The sequence below is a fragment of the Biomphalaria glabrata genome, chromosome 12 (genome assembly GCF_947242115.1).
Source record: "Biomphalaria glabrata chromosome 12, xgBioGlab47.1, whole genome shotgun sequence".
Taxonomy (NCBI): domain Eukaryota; kingdom Metazoa; phylum Mollusca; class Gastropoda; family Planorbidae; genus Biomphalaria; species Biomphalaria glabrata.
In genome coordinates, this window is record NC_074722.1 from 35102823 (window position 1) to 35119604 (window position 16782).

A 16782-nucleotide genomic window follows, 5' to 3' on the forward strand; every position below is an offset into this window, starting at 1 on the left:
CAAGTTAGTACTGGCCATATATTAGGCCTACCCGCGGGTCTTAATTTGCGTATCACTGTCGATATAGTCACTGAGAGTGTTTTGGAAACAATTAAACGAAATAATAATGTTATAAGAAAGCGAATGCGTGAATGTAAAAATATTATGAATGGAGCTATCAAAATAGCTATTCGACCGAAATCCATTTTTTTTATTTGTAGGCCTACATATAGAGTCTAGATACTATTATAATAGATGTAGACCTACTATTATAAGAGTGCATTCAAGGGCTCAAGAAGCTTATTAATTATTGAATGTTAGTATATTTAATATCCCCCAAATAGAGCCTCATGTAGCCTGTCCAGTCATAGTGTGCTAAGGCGGGAGTATGATTAGAGAGTCGGCGTGCGTGCGCGGTGTTCCTCGTGGTTGGGCAATTGGGTGACGTAGAGAGTTATATATACCGACTAATACCGATTATCATTTTTTTACATGTATGACAAAAATTCACAATTATCTTCCTAAAGCGGCGCAGGCATGCGGCTCTGAGGTCATACAGGAGTTAGCTTTGCTGCTGTGCTGTTCAGACAGAAGAAAGATTTTTATCAATAAGACAGACAAATACAGCTCTAAAAACGTGCCTACTCAGCGACACATCTATGACATCAAAGCTCAGAAACACATCTAAGACATCAAAGCTCAGAAACACATCTAAGTCATCAAAGCTCAGAGACACAGCAATCACATAAAAGTTCAGAGACACATTTATGACATCAAAGTTCAGAGACACATTTATGACATCAAAGTTCAGAGACACATTTATGACATCAAAGTTCAGAGACACGTTTATGACACGAAAGCTCAGAGACACATCTATGACGTCAAAGTTCAGAGACACATTTATGACACCAAAGTTTAGAGACACATTTATGACATCAAAGTTCAGAGACAAATTTATGACACGAAAGCTCAGAGACACAGCTAGCACATCAAAGTTCAGAGACAAATTTATGACACGAAAGCTCAGAGACACAGCTAGCACATCAAAGTTCAGAGACAAATTTATGACACGAAAGCTCAGAGACACAGCTAGCACATCAAAGTTCAGAGACACATTTATGACACGAAAGCTCAGAGACACATCTATGACATCAATGGATAGAACGAACAAATGATTTATTTTGTTTTACTGCTTCCGGTTAGTATAGTATAATTACCTCTTTAGAATGTCAAGTTTAGTATTTTTTCTAAAGACATATCGATCTATGGGACAGATGATGTAAAGGTCATCTATTTCTGAGGCCTATGACTAACGATGGTGTCGGGTGACCAGCACAACGAACAACCACCTTTACCTTTTCCCCAGCTAATGTTAGGTACCCATTAAAGTTGGTTGGAATCAGGGGGCGCTCTAAAATGCCAAAATTCAAAATCCCAGTCTTCACCGAAATTTGAATCTGAGACCTCTAGGTTTGGAATTCAAGCGCTTTAATATTCAGCCACTACCCCACTCTCCTACATTAGAATGTAAAGTTATGTATTATCATACTTTATCATACTTTAGAATGTTTATGTATTTCATACTTTAGAATGTTTATGTATTATCATACTTTAGAATGTTTATGTATTATCATACTTTAGAATGTTTATGTATTATCATACTTTAGAATGTTTATTTATTATCATACTTTACAATGTTTATGTTTATGTATTATCATACTTTAGAATGTTTATGTATTATCATACTTTAAAATGTTTATGTATTATCATACTTTAGAATGTTTATTTATTATCATACTTTAGAATGTTTACGGATTATCATACTTTAGAATGTTTATTTATTATCATACTTTACAATGTTTATGTTTATGTATTATCATACTTTACAATGTTTATGTATATATTATCGTACGTTTGAATGTAAATGTATATATTATCGTACTTTTGAATCTAAATGTAAATGTATATATTATTGTACTTTTGAATGTTTATGTAAAAATATACTTTTGAATGTAAATGTATATATTATCGTACTTTTGAATGTAAATGTATATATTATCTTACTTTTGAACGTAAATTTATATATTATTATACTTTAGAATGTTTATAATTTAACATACTTTTGAATGTAAATGTATATATCATTATACTTTAGAATGTTTATGTAATAACATACTTTTGAATGTAAATGTATATATTATTGTACTTTTGAATGTAAATGTATATATTATTATACTTTAGAATGTAAAGTTATATATTTCCCTACTTTGGAATGTTTGGTAATGTGTTCACGTGTACATAGTAAAAATAGAGACATATGGCTTTTTCTTCTTAGAAGAAGACTATACGTTAGTTTTCTCAAACTTTGGCAATATGTCAGACCCTTAGATTAAAACATTTATGCCTCCCCCCCCCCCCCCGAAAAAAAATTAACCAGTTGTTGAAAAAAAAAAAAGGGGGGGGGGCAAAAGCTGTAAGGCTAGGTCCCGCTCTGAGTTTTCCTGCATTCTGAACCTCAGAAATTCATCCTCCAACAATGAATAGCAGAAGTCGGTTAAAGTTGATCAAATAGTTGTGGTTTGGCCCATTTGGATGTACCACGTATATATTGCCGTGTGCATTAAGATTGATTTGAAAGATCGTCATCAGTTCTAATACGTGTTCAAAAAGAGGTCTAGTAGTGATTGAATAACTTTTTAAAGCTTTCGTAATAATTTTGTTATTTCGTGGATTTATAACTATAGTGCGAAACAAAAGATTTATTTTCGTTGAAAAAAAAAAAAGGTCAGCCTCCTCCTCCCCTCCCCCACCTTTTTTCGCAGCAAGTGTCTGTACCCCTGAGTTTGTGAAACTACGTCTATTTCCACTTTATCTCAATACGACACAGCCCATCAAAGGGAGACAAACATGAAAACAGTCCTTGGTATGAACTCATTATTTCGGATGGAAATTGCTTGAGGATGGGGGGGGGGGGGGGGTTTCCAAATAATTGACAATATTTCAGAAATACAAATTCTCGAGTCTAATTCCGGAAATCCTGTTCACCCCATTTTTTCCCACAATGCACAGTTAACACCATAAGTAGAGAAGTCCTAGTCAGGGGAAGATGTTTGCTTACGATCCCTCTGATGTGTTTGAACTGAGGGCCTAAAAGATTAGATATTATCATCTCAAATAAATCTATTGACTGTCACGGAATGAGTACTGGAGGGAGGGAGGGGGGGGGGGGACAGAAGGCTATTTTTAAGTTTCACTTCTAAGGGGAGAGAAGGATTTTGGCATGGTGACAAAATAATGAGTCATGACAATGTCTTTTTTTTTAAGGGGATGGGGACAGGGAGTATCTTTAATTCATAAAAAGGGGATTATGATATAAAATTAATAGTGAATAGAATACACGAGAAATAGACATGCTCTCCACCGAAACAAGAAAGACGACGCCAATTATAAGCTATCCAGACGTGATGAACGTATAATGATAGTCTAATCTTTCTCCACAGAACTGGACACATCTACAGATATACCTGGCACAATAGGAGCTAATAATTAAAACTAGTGAAATCTACCATTGTTAAGTGTCGACAGAGAATGCTGACCATTTCCTTAACAGCTTCAAGAGGCTCGAACAAGACAGCGGCCCCAAAACACTCCTATAGAAAGAAGACCTTGTGGAGAACTGCCTGATTTGGAAAACACAGCACTGTACATAACAAAACATGAATCAATAAAAACAAAACAAAATACCAATTAGTTGATTAATAATTAGAAATAATTATTTTATTTGGTATCGAACAAAGGGAAATAAATGTTACTTACTGAGAGATGTTTCTGTATATATATATATATATATATATATATATATATATATATATATATATATATATATATATATATATATAGTTATTTCCCTTATGACGTTTCGTACATGTTCTATCTTCCACTTCCCATTATCATATCAAGTTGAAATTTTGCATAATTATTCATAGTTAATGACAATAGCTGAATCCTTAAGACAATTTACCAATTAATCGATTAGGGATAATTAATTAATTTTTTTTTTTCATATAGAAAAAGGGAAGCTTATTCCATCATGATTGAGATATGACCGCGATTTTTTTGGTTCTTCCCCTTAGATAAACTTTAAAAAAAAATATTATTTAATAAATACTTAATGGCGAGAGATGCAATGAAATCTTACTTAAAAACATTAATGCATTCTTCCAGCGACCAAAAAATATACTACACAATGCGGCCCAACAATCCTTTTTATTAATAAAAGGACCACCCTGAGTCATAGAAGAGGTGGCAGAGAGAAAAAAAGGGAAGTCCTGGGTCCAGTTAGCTGTACAAATATGTTTCTTAGTTTATGGGAGTACGAGAGAGCCATATGTCAGGAAAGGATGTGCTGAAGTATTTAACATTATTTATATGATAATGCCTGAAGTAGGAAGAGAAGGGAGGAGGGGGGGGAAGAGACACCACTGAATCTAGGATTTAAAAAAAAAGTCTTTTCATGTATAGAAGAATGTCAAGTCAAACATTGAGCCTCTTAGCCGGCGTCGAAATCCCATTCAAACAGTGACGTGGAGTAGAGATGTGAATGTTCTTGTATTTTGTGGCGGACACTCTTTCGCCATTTGGGCTATTCGTCAACGTCCAGTGGCCATGTCAGCGTCGTGAATTGTGTCGGGTATTGCAAAGGAGGACACAATTTCGGACAGTCTTATAAAAGAGGAAAAACTCGGACAAAGTCTTAAAGTAGGGAAATAGATAAAGATCAACGACTTACAAAGAAGGACCGAGTCTGATGAAGGGGGAACAAAATGATGAGAAATTCTTGTAAAGGAGGACAAAATGCGGATAACGTTTTACAAAGGAGGACAAAATGCGGACAAAGTTTTACGAAGGAGGACAAAATGCGGATAACGTTTTACAAAGGAGGACAAAATGCGGACAAAGTTTTACGAAGGAGGACAAAATGTGGACAAAGTTTTACAAAGGAGGGCAAAATGCGGACAGTTTTTTAAAAGAGTAAAAACTCGGACTAAGACTTATAAGGGAGGTCTAAAAAGAAGACAATGTCTTACAAAGGAGGACAAAGTCATACGAAGGAGGACAAACTGAGTACAAATTCTTTCAAAGGATTACATATGAGGACAAAAAGAAGACAACGTCTCACAAACAGGGGCGGACTGGGTGTCAAAATCGGCCCGGGCATTTCTATACCATGCGGCCCACAAATTGTATATCAAGATGGGCATCCAATCACACCTGCCCTCAAAATCATTATTTTAGGTTTGATCATGTATCGATAACTGTACGCATGCAAACAGTGACCTCTATACACCTATCTTTATAAGAAATATAGGCCTTATGTTGCTTTTTTAGCGCTAGGTGTGTGGGCCGTAAAAAGGTGAAGCCTACTAGTAGCACTGTCTACGGATGTAGGCTATTACATTTTTTCGAAAGATGGGTTACATTAAATTAGTATTAGACTGTAGTGTAGATTCTAAAGATGTTTTTTGAACATGACGCTTAGAGGGTCCCTTTTTATAAGAAAATATTATAAAACCTTAAACAATAGTGTAATAGTGGCATCCTTGCGGCCCTACCGGCCCATTTGGGTATCATCCCACGGGGCGTTTGCCTAAATGCCCATATTGTCAGTTCGCCCTTGCTTACAAAGGAGGACAAAAATGAGGACGAAGTTTTACTTTGAGGACGAAAAAGACCTTTCAAAATGAGACAAGTGGATCATATTTTTCAGACAAAGACACTGCAGTAGTTAATCGCGCAAACCAGAAGAGACCTTAGGGTGTGGTGAGATCCAGCACCTTTGAAGGGGGGGGGGGAGATAAAGAGACTCGCTTGTCACATTCAGACCATCGTACAAAATACTCGTGGCCTTAATCTGACACTCGCCCATGGCCCGCGTTCTGCTAAGGCCGACTCTGCTCAAACATACGTGTGAATAGGTTTCTACATATTGTACTTGGTGAGAAGAGCAGCACAATTGTCCACTGTTAACAACCAGGGCCGGTCCTAACAATTGCGGGGCCCAATGCGAAAATGATTTCGCAGGGCGCAGTCTGGGTAGGGTAAAGATAATTAGTTTAGATTAGAAAATAAATTCGTCTTTACATTGTATTCATTCTTTTAGAAAATCACGATCAAAACAAAAATATCGCTTTTGATTTTTTTTTAAAGAGATCGATAGATTTAGATCTTATATAATACAGACGTTACTTCAAAAAGGATGATTACGTCCTACGCGTCATCTATATTTATAAGCCGGCGACTATTAAAGTAAATAAAAGTAAAGAAAAGTGAAAATGCTTACTAATTTTTATTTTACAAATAAAAGGGAAGTAAATCAATAAACGTTGGATTGGTTGTCTAGGTTACCTCCCCTGTCATTTCTTTTTTTATAGTTCCCCTGTAGTCCAAGTGTTCGATTTGAAGTTTCCAATTTTATTTATTTTTTTATTTTTACAAATACAATAAAAGTACTTATTATAAACGCCGGCTCAATTTTGTGCTTTGATCCTGATTCAATGGCTCTTTGCTTCCTTTCTTCCTTTTCCTCCACACCATTGTTTGGATGGCTTATCGATGACTGTCGTTGGATAGTCTGGACCAGACAAGTGATAGGATCATAGCGTATTAAGAAAGCCAAAAGCATGAAATAGCAAAAAAAAAAAAAAAGTGTTTAGAATATTTTTAATCGCACAGATTTATTATTGTTAGTCTAAATCTATTACATAACTGATCCAAACTAATTGATACAAATCATACAACTACACTTACTATAAGCTTTGTTTTTTTTTTAATGATTATTTTTTAAATTATTATATTATTTTATTTTTTTTGGTTTGTACTTTGCTTGTTTTTTTTTTGTTTGTTTGTCTTACAAAGCTTCTATCAACTCTGGTAAAAAAATCTTGCGCACGTGATTTCTACCTCTTCACGTTCTCGAATCAACTTAAAACTTTGAACAATTATTCATCGTGGAAGACTATACACGAATCAATTAAAAAAACAACAACATTTAGTTGATTAATGGACCTCATTCACCAATCGTAAACAAACAACATTTAGCCACTTGATTTATATATCTTCTATACAAATTATGTAATTTATGTAATCCATAAAGGCTTTCACGTGATACGTATTTCTCATTGTTTTATCAATATTATGACGTGGCTAAATGTGTTTATTTATTGGTGAATGAGGTCCATTATAGATATGGTAATAATTTGTTCCCTTATAGAAACTTTGTCTTTAGTAAAGCATTTTGTTTGGTTATAGTTTTCTTGTTTTAAAACAACGTCATAGGTTGATCATTCTAGAAGTCCTCGATGAAGTAAAGTACGCAGAATATTGGCTAAAAGATCGACATTAGAAATATTGAAGCTTGATCCGAGATTTAGTTTAGGAGAAATAACGTGTCAAAACTTTTTACCAGACACTGCCAGACAGTCAGACAGAGTGAGCTTTGTAAAAAAAAAAAAACAGCACCCATCCCATCTTTTCATTGGAGACTCCTCTGCATAAATAACTAAACGCGTCACGACCCACATATTCCACAGACACCCACACACGGAATTGACCACAGTTCTCTGGTTCCAATCTCCCTTCTCTCGTGCTCTGTTGTATGTGTATTTTTTTTTTTTTTGAAGGTCAGTCACCCGTGTTTCAAAGCTGTGTGCGATCATTGGTCAATACTGTGATGTATTCAAAACTCTATATTAACTGGTCATGAAGACACACTTTACACACTGTGACGCACACACACACACGACCTACATGTGAAATTATAAAGTTATTGTTGACAGCTTTAAGTGTGAAGTAGCTTGTTGTGTTACTCCTTGGAACTAAGACATAAACGAAGTTATTACTGAGTAAGTTAGGGCCTACTCCTATTAAATGTTAATTCACATTTATATTTTTTATACAATGTTATTAGTTTCTAAACTCCTCTATATAAATGTTTAATGCTAATCGATTCTTAACCGAATCAAGCAAATATGTCTAAGTTTTTGTTTCATTTTTTAAAACAACTAGGATTATGTCTAAAGTCACTCATTTCCCTTTACAGAATCAATACAGAATTGCTACAGAATCACTATTGAATCATCTAAACTAAAATGGAGTGCGTATTGTATGAAGTAGCCGTACTGACGCCATACACAACAAATAAAATTTTTCCGACCCTTGGGCGTCGATGTGATCATGACGTTATCACACAAAAGAACGATAATGATCTCCATTCGGGTGACACCTCTGAGCCGAAATGTTCGGGCAACGACAACAAAGGGAGAGAACCACAACGGGAGAAATGGCAAGAGTTACCCAGCTACATTAGAAGCATGGAAGGCTCAGACTACACCATGAGTACCGTGTCTTCGTTAGCTCTGAGTAGCGACCCTTGTTTGAGTGACGCATCTTGGGGCAACAGAGAGCTGTGTAGTACCAAATACGACCACGATGACTTCGAGGGTATCAGCTTTATACCGATTGCTGAAACGGATCACATCCAAGAGTTGACTAAATCTCTGCCCGGAGACACCGGCATAGGCGTCTCTTTAAGTAACGTGGGCTTTCAGCTTTGCCAAGATACAGCAACTCCAATGTTACAGAATTTGATGGCGGATCTCGTTCGCGATGCTAGTGCACTCAACCCACTGGAAGAAACTAGTGAAAATTATTCTGCCCAAATAAATCACTTTGAATCTGGTTTGGGTCAAGGGACTACGGAAGTGGGTCTGCATCATCTAATACGCAGTGACCAGTCCCTTGAGAGCAATCCATTTATCTCGGCCATGTCACACTTTTCCGAAGACGATTATTTCACATCGGTGGCAAGTCATTTTGACCATGACGACGACAGCTCGTCCGCTTTCAGCAGCTGCAGAGTCTCGAGAGCCTCAAGTCAATGTGACCTGAATGAGGCTTCCAAAACACACATCGACCAACTAAATCCTGAAGGTACCGCCAAAAGGATAAGAAAGCTCCTGCCCACTGTTAAAAGTACCACTCCTATGCCGACAATGTTTACGCCTCCGCCTGGAAAAGAAGGGAGAAAACTCAACACTTTACTCTCCCTCGACCTCGAATCATGCAAGAGTTATGAGACTTGTTACTCTAGCGGCTACTGCGACAGTCCCACCGCGTCTTCAGTGTTTTCAGATTTTTCCGAGTTCTCGTGTTTGAATCCTCTCAGCAAGCCTTTCGTTCCGAGATCTTGGACTTCCGACGCTGCGACTTGCGAAACAAACTCTACAAACGCCATGAAGAACCAGACTTTGAACATCCATTCTTTAATACTTGACAGCGGGATTGAACAGACAAAGCTTATCGGCTCAATCCAGAACAATGTTGATTCACAAGCTGAAGTGTCAGCATCCAAAGCACACGAAGCTTTTTCGCATGTTTGTGAGGACATTTTAACGGAACAAACTGGTCCTTGCCTATGCAACATATCACATACTGATGAATTTACACCTATCCATGAACTCACTTTGTCAACTCTTCCAGAAGGATGCCGATCAATCGAAACTCTAGAATCCATCAAATCTATTTCTCAGCGAGTTGTTAAATTGTGTGTTAGAAAGCCATTCTCGCTATGTCATGAAGGCACGCCGAATCTCACATCTAACTCGGTTCAACCTGAAGATCTGGGCAATGCGTTTGATCATTACGGGACGGGTTTTGTGTTTGATGTTGATGCCAAGAGCGTGCACATCAGAACGCACTGCAAAGTTGTAGGCAGCTCAGACGAAGCTTCCCAGACGCAAGTATATTTCTCGATGTTTATTGGTCAAAATGTCTTGACGGCGAAGAGCTCTGGGCAGAGTGACGGATTTGCTCTGAAGCCTCACTCTGAGTGTACAGTGTTTACGTGCAAGACCCCGCCAGAGCTGCGTGATCATCTAATCGCACTGAGAGACGTCCCTGTGCTGACTCGCACCAGCTTATTTAATGACTCTTGTTACTTTAGTGACATCAGCACAGATTCGAACATCTCAGACCACGAAGACACCAGTGTCGAGCAGCTTGCGCCCACCACGGCTTCGACCATCAGTCACGTAGCTTCGGGTAAACATTTAACATACGCAGACATAGTGAGCTGCAAGAATTCAAAGTCAGTTCATGAAGGAATTGACGACAATGCAAGAAACGGTCAAAATCACAGCCTGGAGCCATCTCTTATAAGTCTCGACCACATCAAGGAATCTTCCAACGAAGCCATGAAGAGTCCCATCAATGTTCTACCGTCACTTTCTCCACTGGACCCGCGAGTCCGAAAAGCTTTTGAAAGTGTCCCAGAAACAGCCCCGGGGACTCCTTCTTACCGAGTGGACACGCCGCTGAATATATGTGAACGTGCTCTAGAATCCTTCAAGACAGGGACGTGCCCTTATGCAGGCGAAAGAACCTTTGGCAGCAACTCTCACTACACCTACTTTTCAAATGTAACAGGTGAGCTACTTAATCTACTACAGCAGTATTTACCAAAGTGGGGGTACGCATTGCACATAGTCAACTCTGCTGACTAAAAAAAAAATACCCATGTAGTCTATAAATGAGAATAAAATGTCACCAGTTTTAAATTCTTTTTATTTTTAATTTTACGTTTCGTACGAACTCAGATACGGCGCTATTTTATATTTTAAACATAAACAAATTTTTACAAAGATCGGAACTGGATAGGAATGTTACAACTTCCTTCGACACGCCCACTTTTTCAATGTACATACTGTTTCCATTTTATTAAGAATACATAATAATAATAATTTTATTTATAAAGCGCTGTTTACAAACAAAATGTGGGCTCAAGGCGCTGTAATAACATTACAAACACAAACATGACGACAATATAAATCATAAACTAATCTAAAAAAGTTTTAAACAAGTAGGTCTTAATGTTCTTAAAAGTGGTATAGCATGTTGTCTGTCTGAGATCAATGGGGACTGAGTTCCAAACCTTTGGTCCGTGCACTGAAAAAGCCCGCAGACCGTAGATTTTAAGGGAGAAACGTGCACCACTAAAAGCGTTGAGTCCATTGAGCGCAGGGCTCTCTGGGGGACATAGGGAGTAATCAGTTCGCTAAGGTACAAGGGCATCTCATTGTTATATATACACTGATGACAAAGTGTGGCGACCTTGTAATCGATTCTTGCTTTCACGGGAAGCCAGGAGCGTAGTAGCAGACTCTTGTCTTGTTTTTCTAAGTAGGCTACTATTCGTGCCGCGTTTCAATGTGTCTGTGAAGCATACAAAAAATAAACCCACTAATTGATTAAAAAAAAAAATTTGGATATTTATTAAAATAAATCCTGTTTTTTTTAATTGGGTGGGGGGGGGGGGCGCGAAGGATACTCAGCGTTTCGAACATTCTAGAAGGGGTACGCATAGGTCAAAAGTTTGGGAACCACTGTACTAGAGCATGTTATCTTCATGGAAAAATAACCCCCAAAAATATGTATAGGTCATTGTGAGAGAAAGTGTTTAACACAAGATACAACCCATGATTCTTTATATTTAAAAAAAAATGAAATAATTTCGTTATCTCATTTGGGGTCAAATGTTTTAGAACCATAGACATAAATAAATATTTATTTATGTCTATGTTTAGTACATTATTTTTGTGTTAATTTTCATCTTCCTGTGTTCTAAAAAGCAAGATTTTTGTTTTGTATCTTTAAACCTCTGTATCTACTTCATTCCACATTTTCAAAGTTTTTTCTTTTAGGCAAGGCAGCCTATTTATATGAGAGACCATTCATCCCAAACTTTTTTTTTATTTGCACCTCTGTAACGGAAACTGGAATGTAAGTTGGCTCGCACTCTACCCTGTAGCCCTGGTTAAAGAGAGCTTCGTTTGGGATCCACTGTCTCACTCTTCCATCTTTTTCCCTCGTTGACTCACAGAAAAGCCGAATTTACCTTCTTTCTCTTTGCTTTTTTTTTATACCTTGTAGGAGGCCCTACTGTGTCCAACAAAGTTTAACTATTAGCTGTTGCATATCTCATCAATGATTCGAATCAAATTATTTATTGATAGCTGGTTTTAATGTTAATGTGTTAAAAATATGGTGAATAGTTGTCTCCTTTACTGAATAGCCTTTTGTTTTTGTTACTATTAATAGTGAATAGTTGTTAAAATGGTGTATTTAAAAAAAAATTCTTGCATAGTTGAATTTAAAAATTAAATTTTTCATTTTCAGAAAAGAAAAAAAAAAAAAACCGTTGCATCAGAACTTTGAAAGGTCTAAAATATCATGATGTCGGATTTTAAATATATTTTCTAGTTTACGAGCTTTAACTGGGACGGACGGACGACGGACAGACATTCCACACAAAACTAATAGCTTAGTTTCCCCTTTCGGGGGCCGCTAAAAATACTTTAAAAAAAAAACGAAGCTAATATAATTAAGTGTAATTGTATCAATTTGTTTGGATCAGTTGTGTGATTACGTACATTATCCACCTAGACCTACTAAATGTGTACATTGAGAAGTAGTGGGAAGCGTGGTCGAGAGGCCAAGTGCGCTTGAACCTACCTAGAAGGGGGCTAAAGGCAGCACGGAAAACCAACTCCTAGATACCCCCCCCCCCCCACTGGTCCACAAATGAGATTGGACCAAAAGCGCTCTGAGCATGCTATAAGCATATATAGCGCTATATAAAAGCTATAATAATAATAATAGTTTTACCTATTGTTTCTGTTTACCTTCTAGCTTCTCAATGCGCTATGATCCTATCACTCGTCTGGACCAGTTGTGAAAAGGGGGAAAAAAGGGGGGAGAAGGTGGTATCGTTTTTTAAATGCCTAAAAAATGTTCACTCAGGGCTGCCTGGTGGCATGCGAATACTGCCCACTGCCATCCCCCCATCGTCCTGCGGTAGGTTTGGGCTAGGATGAATCTTCAAATCTTTAGTAACATCCAAAATGTGAAAAAAAAAAGCCTTTATAATGCATTTCATGTAGTTAATCTGTTTATAAACTAGCTTAATTAATATTATTTCTGAACTTATATTTTTTTATTATTATTATACCAACAGATGCTTTGTTCCCCTATTCTGCAAAAGGCAACACGAATCCATGGTCCAATTCATGGGACTACGAGTATTTGGTATACGCACAGAACCACAGAAGAGACTCTTACAATATGGCAAATTCATGCAACAAGCGACACAACTTTGCCAGTTCCGATGGTGGAATCTCTTCTATTGAACCAAACTGTCACCAAAACAGCACACACACATCAGACCACTCTACCGGAAGTCAAGAAACGTCGACGGCACACAAGGACTTCGAGAGTATCTTTCGGGAGCTAACGTCAAGAGATGCATTTATTGCGTCATGGGACAGAAATCTTCTCAACTTAGATGACAACCTAAACCCTCTACCACCATATGACCCTTGCTCGAATTGCCCCCAATGTACAGAAATGGACGTTGGGCGGGTCACTGAAAATGTTGACGATACACCTCAAGATTTTCTAGAACAATTGGTCAGTGACATTTTGAGGGAAGACGTAGACCACAGTAGGAAGTCAGACGAACCAAAAGTGGGGAACGCGTGTTGCCAAAAGAGTTACTTCCCTAGCCAGCGAACCTCCCACAATACTGTGGTCCACTTTAAGCCCAGCTACGCTCTTATCATTTCTTATCCTCACGGTGGGCCCAAAATGGTCTCGTTGGGCCAGTTTTCGCGGCATCATCACACTGGAGGGGACCTCTATGACACTCCTACTTGCATGGGTTCTTGCGGAGCCCCCGTTTTGGCTCTTTCCGAAGATCATTCTGGTCCAATAGTAACATACTTAGTACACGGAGGAACCGTTCGACAGAATGGAATTTACACAGGAATCGGATTTACATCTTTTATTTAAACTTGTTTTTATATACTGTTTTATTGCTGTTGTCGTAAATAGGCCTACTATAATTTAATAATTGTTAAAATAACAAATTTACGACTTCAGACTATTCATTTCTTTAACAATGAATTTTAAGTATATATCTTTTTTTATGTAATGCTTTTTTTTTTTTTATACACCATTATATACTGTATACATTTGTTGAGCTTTGCCAATTTTATTAATTCAATTTTTAAAATATATTTATTAAGATTTTTAATCTTATGAAATTATGTTAAAACTGTTTTAACTGTTTTTGTTACAAATTTTTATTTATAATTAAAGGTTTATAAAACACTTTTTTTTTGTTCGCTATAAGCTGTACAGTGACCTATATAATACTGACCTAATTAGATTGTTTAAATAAGTTGACACACACGTGTACACAAAACACAATCTTAAACACGCGCATGCGTACAAAGTCTAGTGGACACAATGATACAAACAAGATACAGCTTAATAGAACAAAGAAATTGGGGGAGATAATCCCATGTCAAACATTGTCACTGCAGGCGAGAATAAAGAGCTCTCCACTAGGCCTATTTATTATTCATTTGAATGAACTTGTTTCCATCAAAGTGCGTGCGCGCTCGCTTCGATACATTTCACTTATTGACCAGGGTTGTAAATTAGTGTTTTGAAAAAAAAATCATCCGCAAGGAAATGTAGGACCTAGATCTACTGGTTGTGTAACGATTTGTGCAACTTTTGCTTGTTCTCATTACCAATACAAAACAAAACTTTTCTCCAACAGTGGAACAAGTTCCTTAGGAACACGAAGCCGGTGATTTTTTTTTCATCATCTCTATTCAAGTCACTCCTTCATGAAAGGTGGGCGGACGCCGATCTCAAAAATGGCTCTAACGATTTTACTAGAAATTTAACGGTTGATGTATATCGCTGAGAAAAGAATTACTAACCTGTTGGCCACAAGGGGAAAACTCTAATTTGATTCGAGCGTTATAATTTTTCAAAATACAAATAGATAAATGTAAATTAAGCTGGAGACTAAATCTAGGTCTTGAGCCTACATATGTTTTTGAAAGGACTATCGCGTTCGTGAATTTCTAAATGTAAGGCATTATTGCTTCAAGAGCTTATTAAATTAATGTTCAGGAAATTTTTGCGCATTGTCTTTTAAGTCTAAATCTAGATGCTTCTTATTGGAATATTAAAAGGTGTACTAGATCTATACATTCGCTTCACCTGGATTCTTTTTCAGGGAGAAGGGGGGGGGTAAAAAGAAATGTTTTTAAATCTAATTTTAATTAATTTTTAAGAGAAAAACAATCGCTCAATGCATAAAGAAGGAATTGTCTTTTTTTTTTTAAAGTAAAGTTTTGTTTTTCTTTAAATTTTTAATTGAAGGACCAAATTTTAATACTTTTGTAATTGAATTGGTTTAAAATCCATATTTAACAAGAAAAAATAATAAAATATTTCTTCTGAGTTATGTACCATGGTTCTGGTGATATCGTTTGCGTGGAAAAAAAACAAACAAAAAATAAGGATGATCTATTCTGACAGTGAAGCCCATTACAAGCGTACACATTCTACAGCCTAAAATATCAATCACACTTCACAGTGTTGGGTCGTACCAGCCCTTCTCAAAAGTTAGCAGTATTTATAACGTAAGGAGAGTTAATTTTGCGGATCATTATGCGTGGAAACGCTTGACCGGACAACGCCTGGGGGGAGCTTACGGCGCACTAAAGAACCTTCAAGTGGTTAAAGGGACCAGTCCTTTTTTTTTTTTTTCGAGGGTAGCGTAGCTAGTAAGTTTGAGAACCACTGAGATAATGGGAGAGTTGAAGATCTAGTAAAAATTTGAGAGACGCTGGGATTAAGATATTTGAAGTGTGTGTGTGTTTAGTTTCCCAAACTCTATAACGCTTCGCACTCTTTACCCCCACCTCCCCTTTTAAAAGGACTTTACAGGGTCCACGTTATGTCTTCGTCCTTGACCTTAATCTTCCGTCTTCGGATAAAATGTTTACTTACTAGCACTAGTGGTGATAAATTGATACAATGGAATTAGTTCAAGTGACCATTACACGAGAACACACTTTTTTTTTTCACACCCGCATTGCAAGGACGTTCTAATTTGGGCGTTTTATACGAAATTGTTCTTAATCATGTAGGTTTTATACTTTAACCTAGAGGGAGGGTTGGCAGTACTGGAAACGTATTCTAATAATAGAATGCCTATGGACACTTGAAGGATTATCAGACACTGGCCACTCTTCTCAAATACCTAAAGGGTATTATACTGTACTGAAAACGAGGCTGTGATCTTGACGAAGGTTTTCAGGGAGCGCTTAATTTTTCAATTCGGCTAGAATACGTTATTAAAATTGATTAACTAGTAAAGATGACACAAGCTCTGGAGCAGAGTCCTTACGAGTGGCCGCTGTTACGCCGCTTCCGGAAAACACATATTGTCTCCCCCCCCCCTTTTTTTTTTACACACATACAATTACACACAAATAAAACAACATTATTTTGTTAATCTGTCAGCTCTAAAAAATCTGGCAAAGGTGTCAAACGTCACTGGCTGGCCATCAGTATAGGCTTTGTCCACAGAGTTCTTCACGTTATAGGCTTATATTGCAGATTTTTACAATTAACTGATTACAAAACAATGTCAAGGACGCTAACTCCACTGTTGCCAACAAAATAAGAGCTAGATCTATTATCTTTAGTTTTAACAATATCATTCCCCTTTGTTACAGCTGCTCGTTTGATTTTAAATACGTTTGAAGTCTAAGAGTGAAGGTCTAAAGCTTCCTCCACATTAAAATCATTTTGTGCTTGAAAAAGGTTATGTTTCAAGCACCAGAGGTGGCCTTAGAGGGGGGGGGGGGGGGTGAGCATGTG

The 16782-nt window shown here is 37.2% G+C and overlaps 1 protein-coding gene across 1 annotated transcript; it reads left to right on the forward strand.

Moving 5' to 3' along the window:
• The first annotated feature begins 7754 nt into the window (after positions 1–7754).
• LOC106072647 (uncharacterized) lies at positions 7755–13937 on the forward strand. The gene is made up of 3 exons (XM_013233059.2): positions 7755–7880; positions 8078–10461; positions 13049–13937. The coding sequence occupies exons 2-3, from the start codon at positions 8127–8129 to the stop codon at positions 13879–13881; spliced, it is 3168 nt and encodes a 1055-aa protein (XP_013088513.2). The 5' UTR covers positions 7755–7880; positions 8078–8126; the 3' UTR covers positions 13882–13937.
• Positions 13938–16782: the final 2845 nt, after the last annotated feature.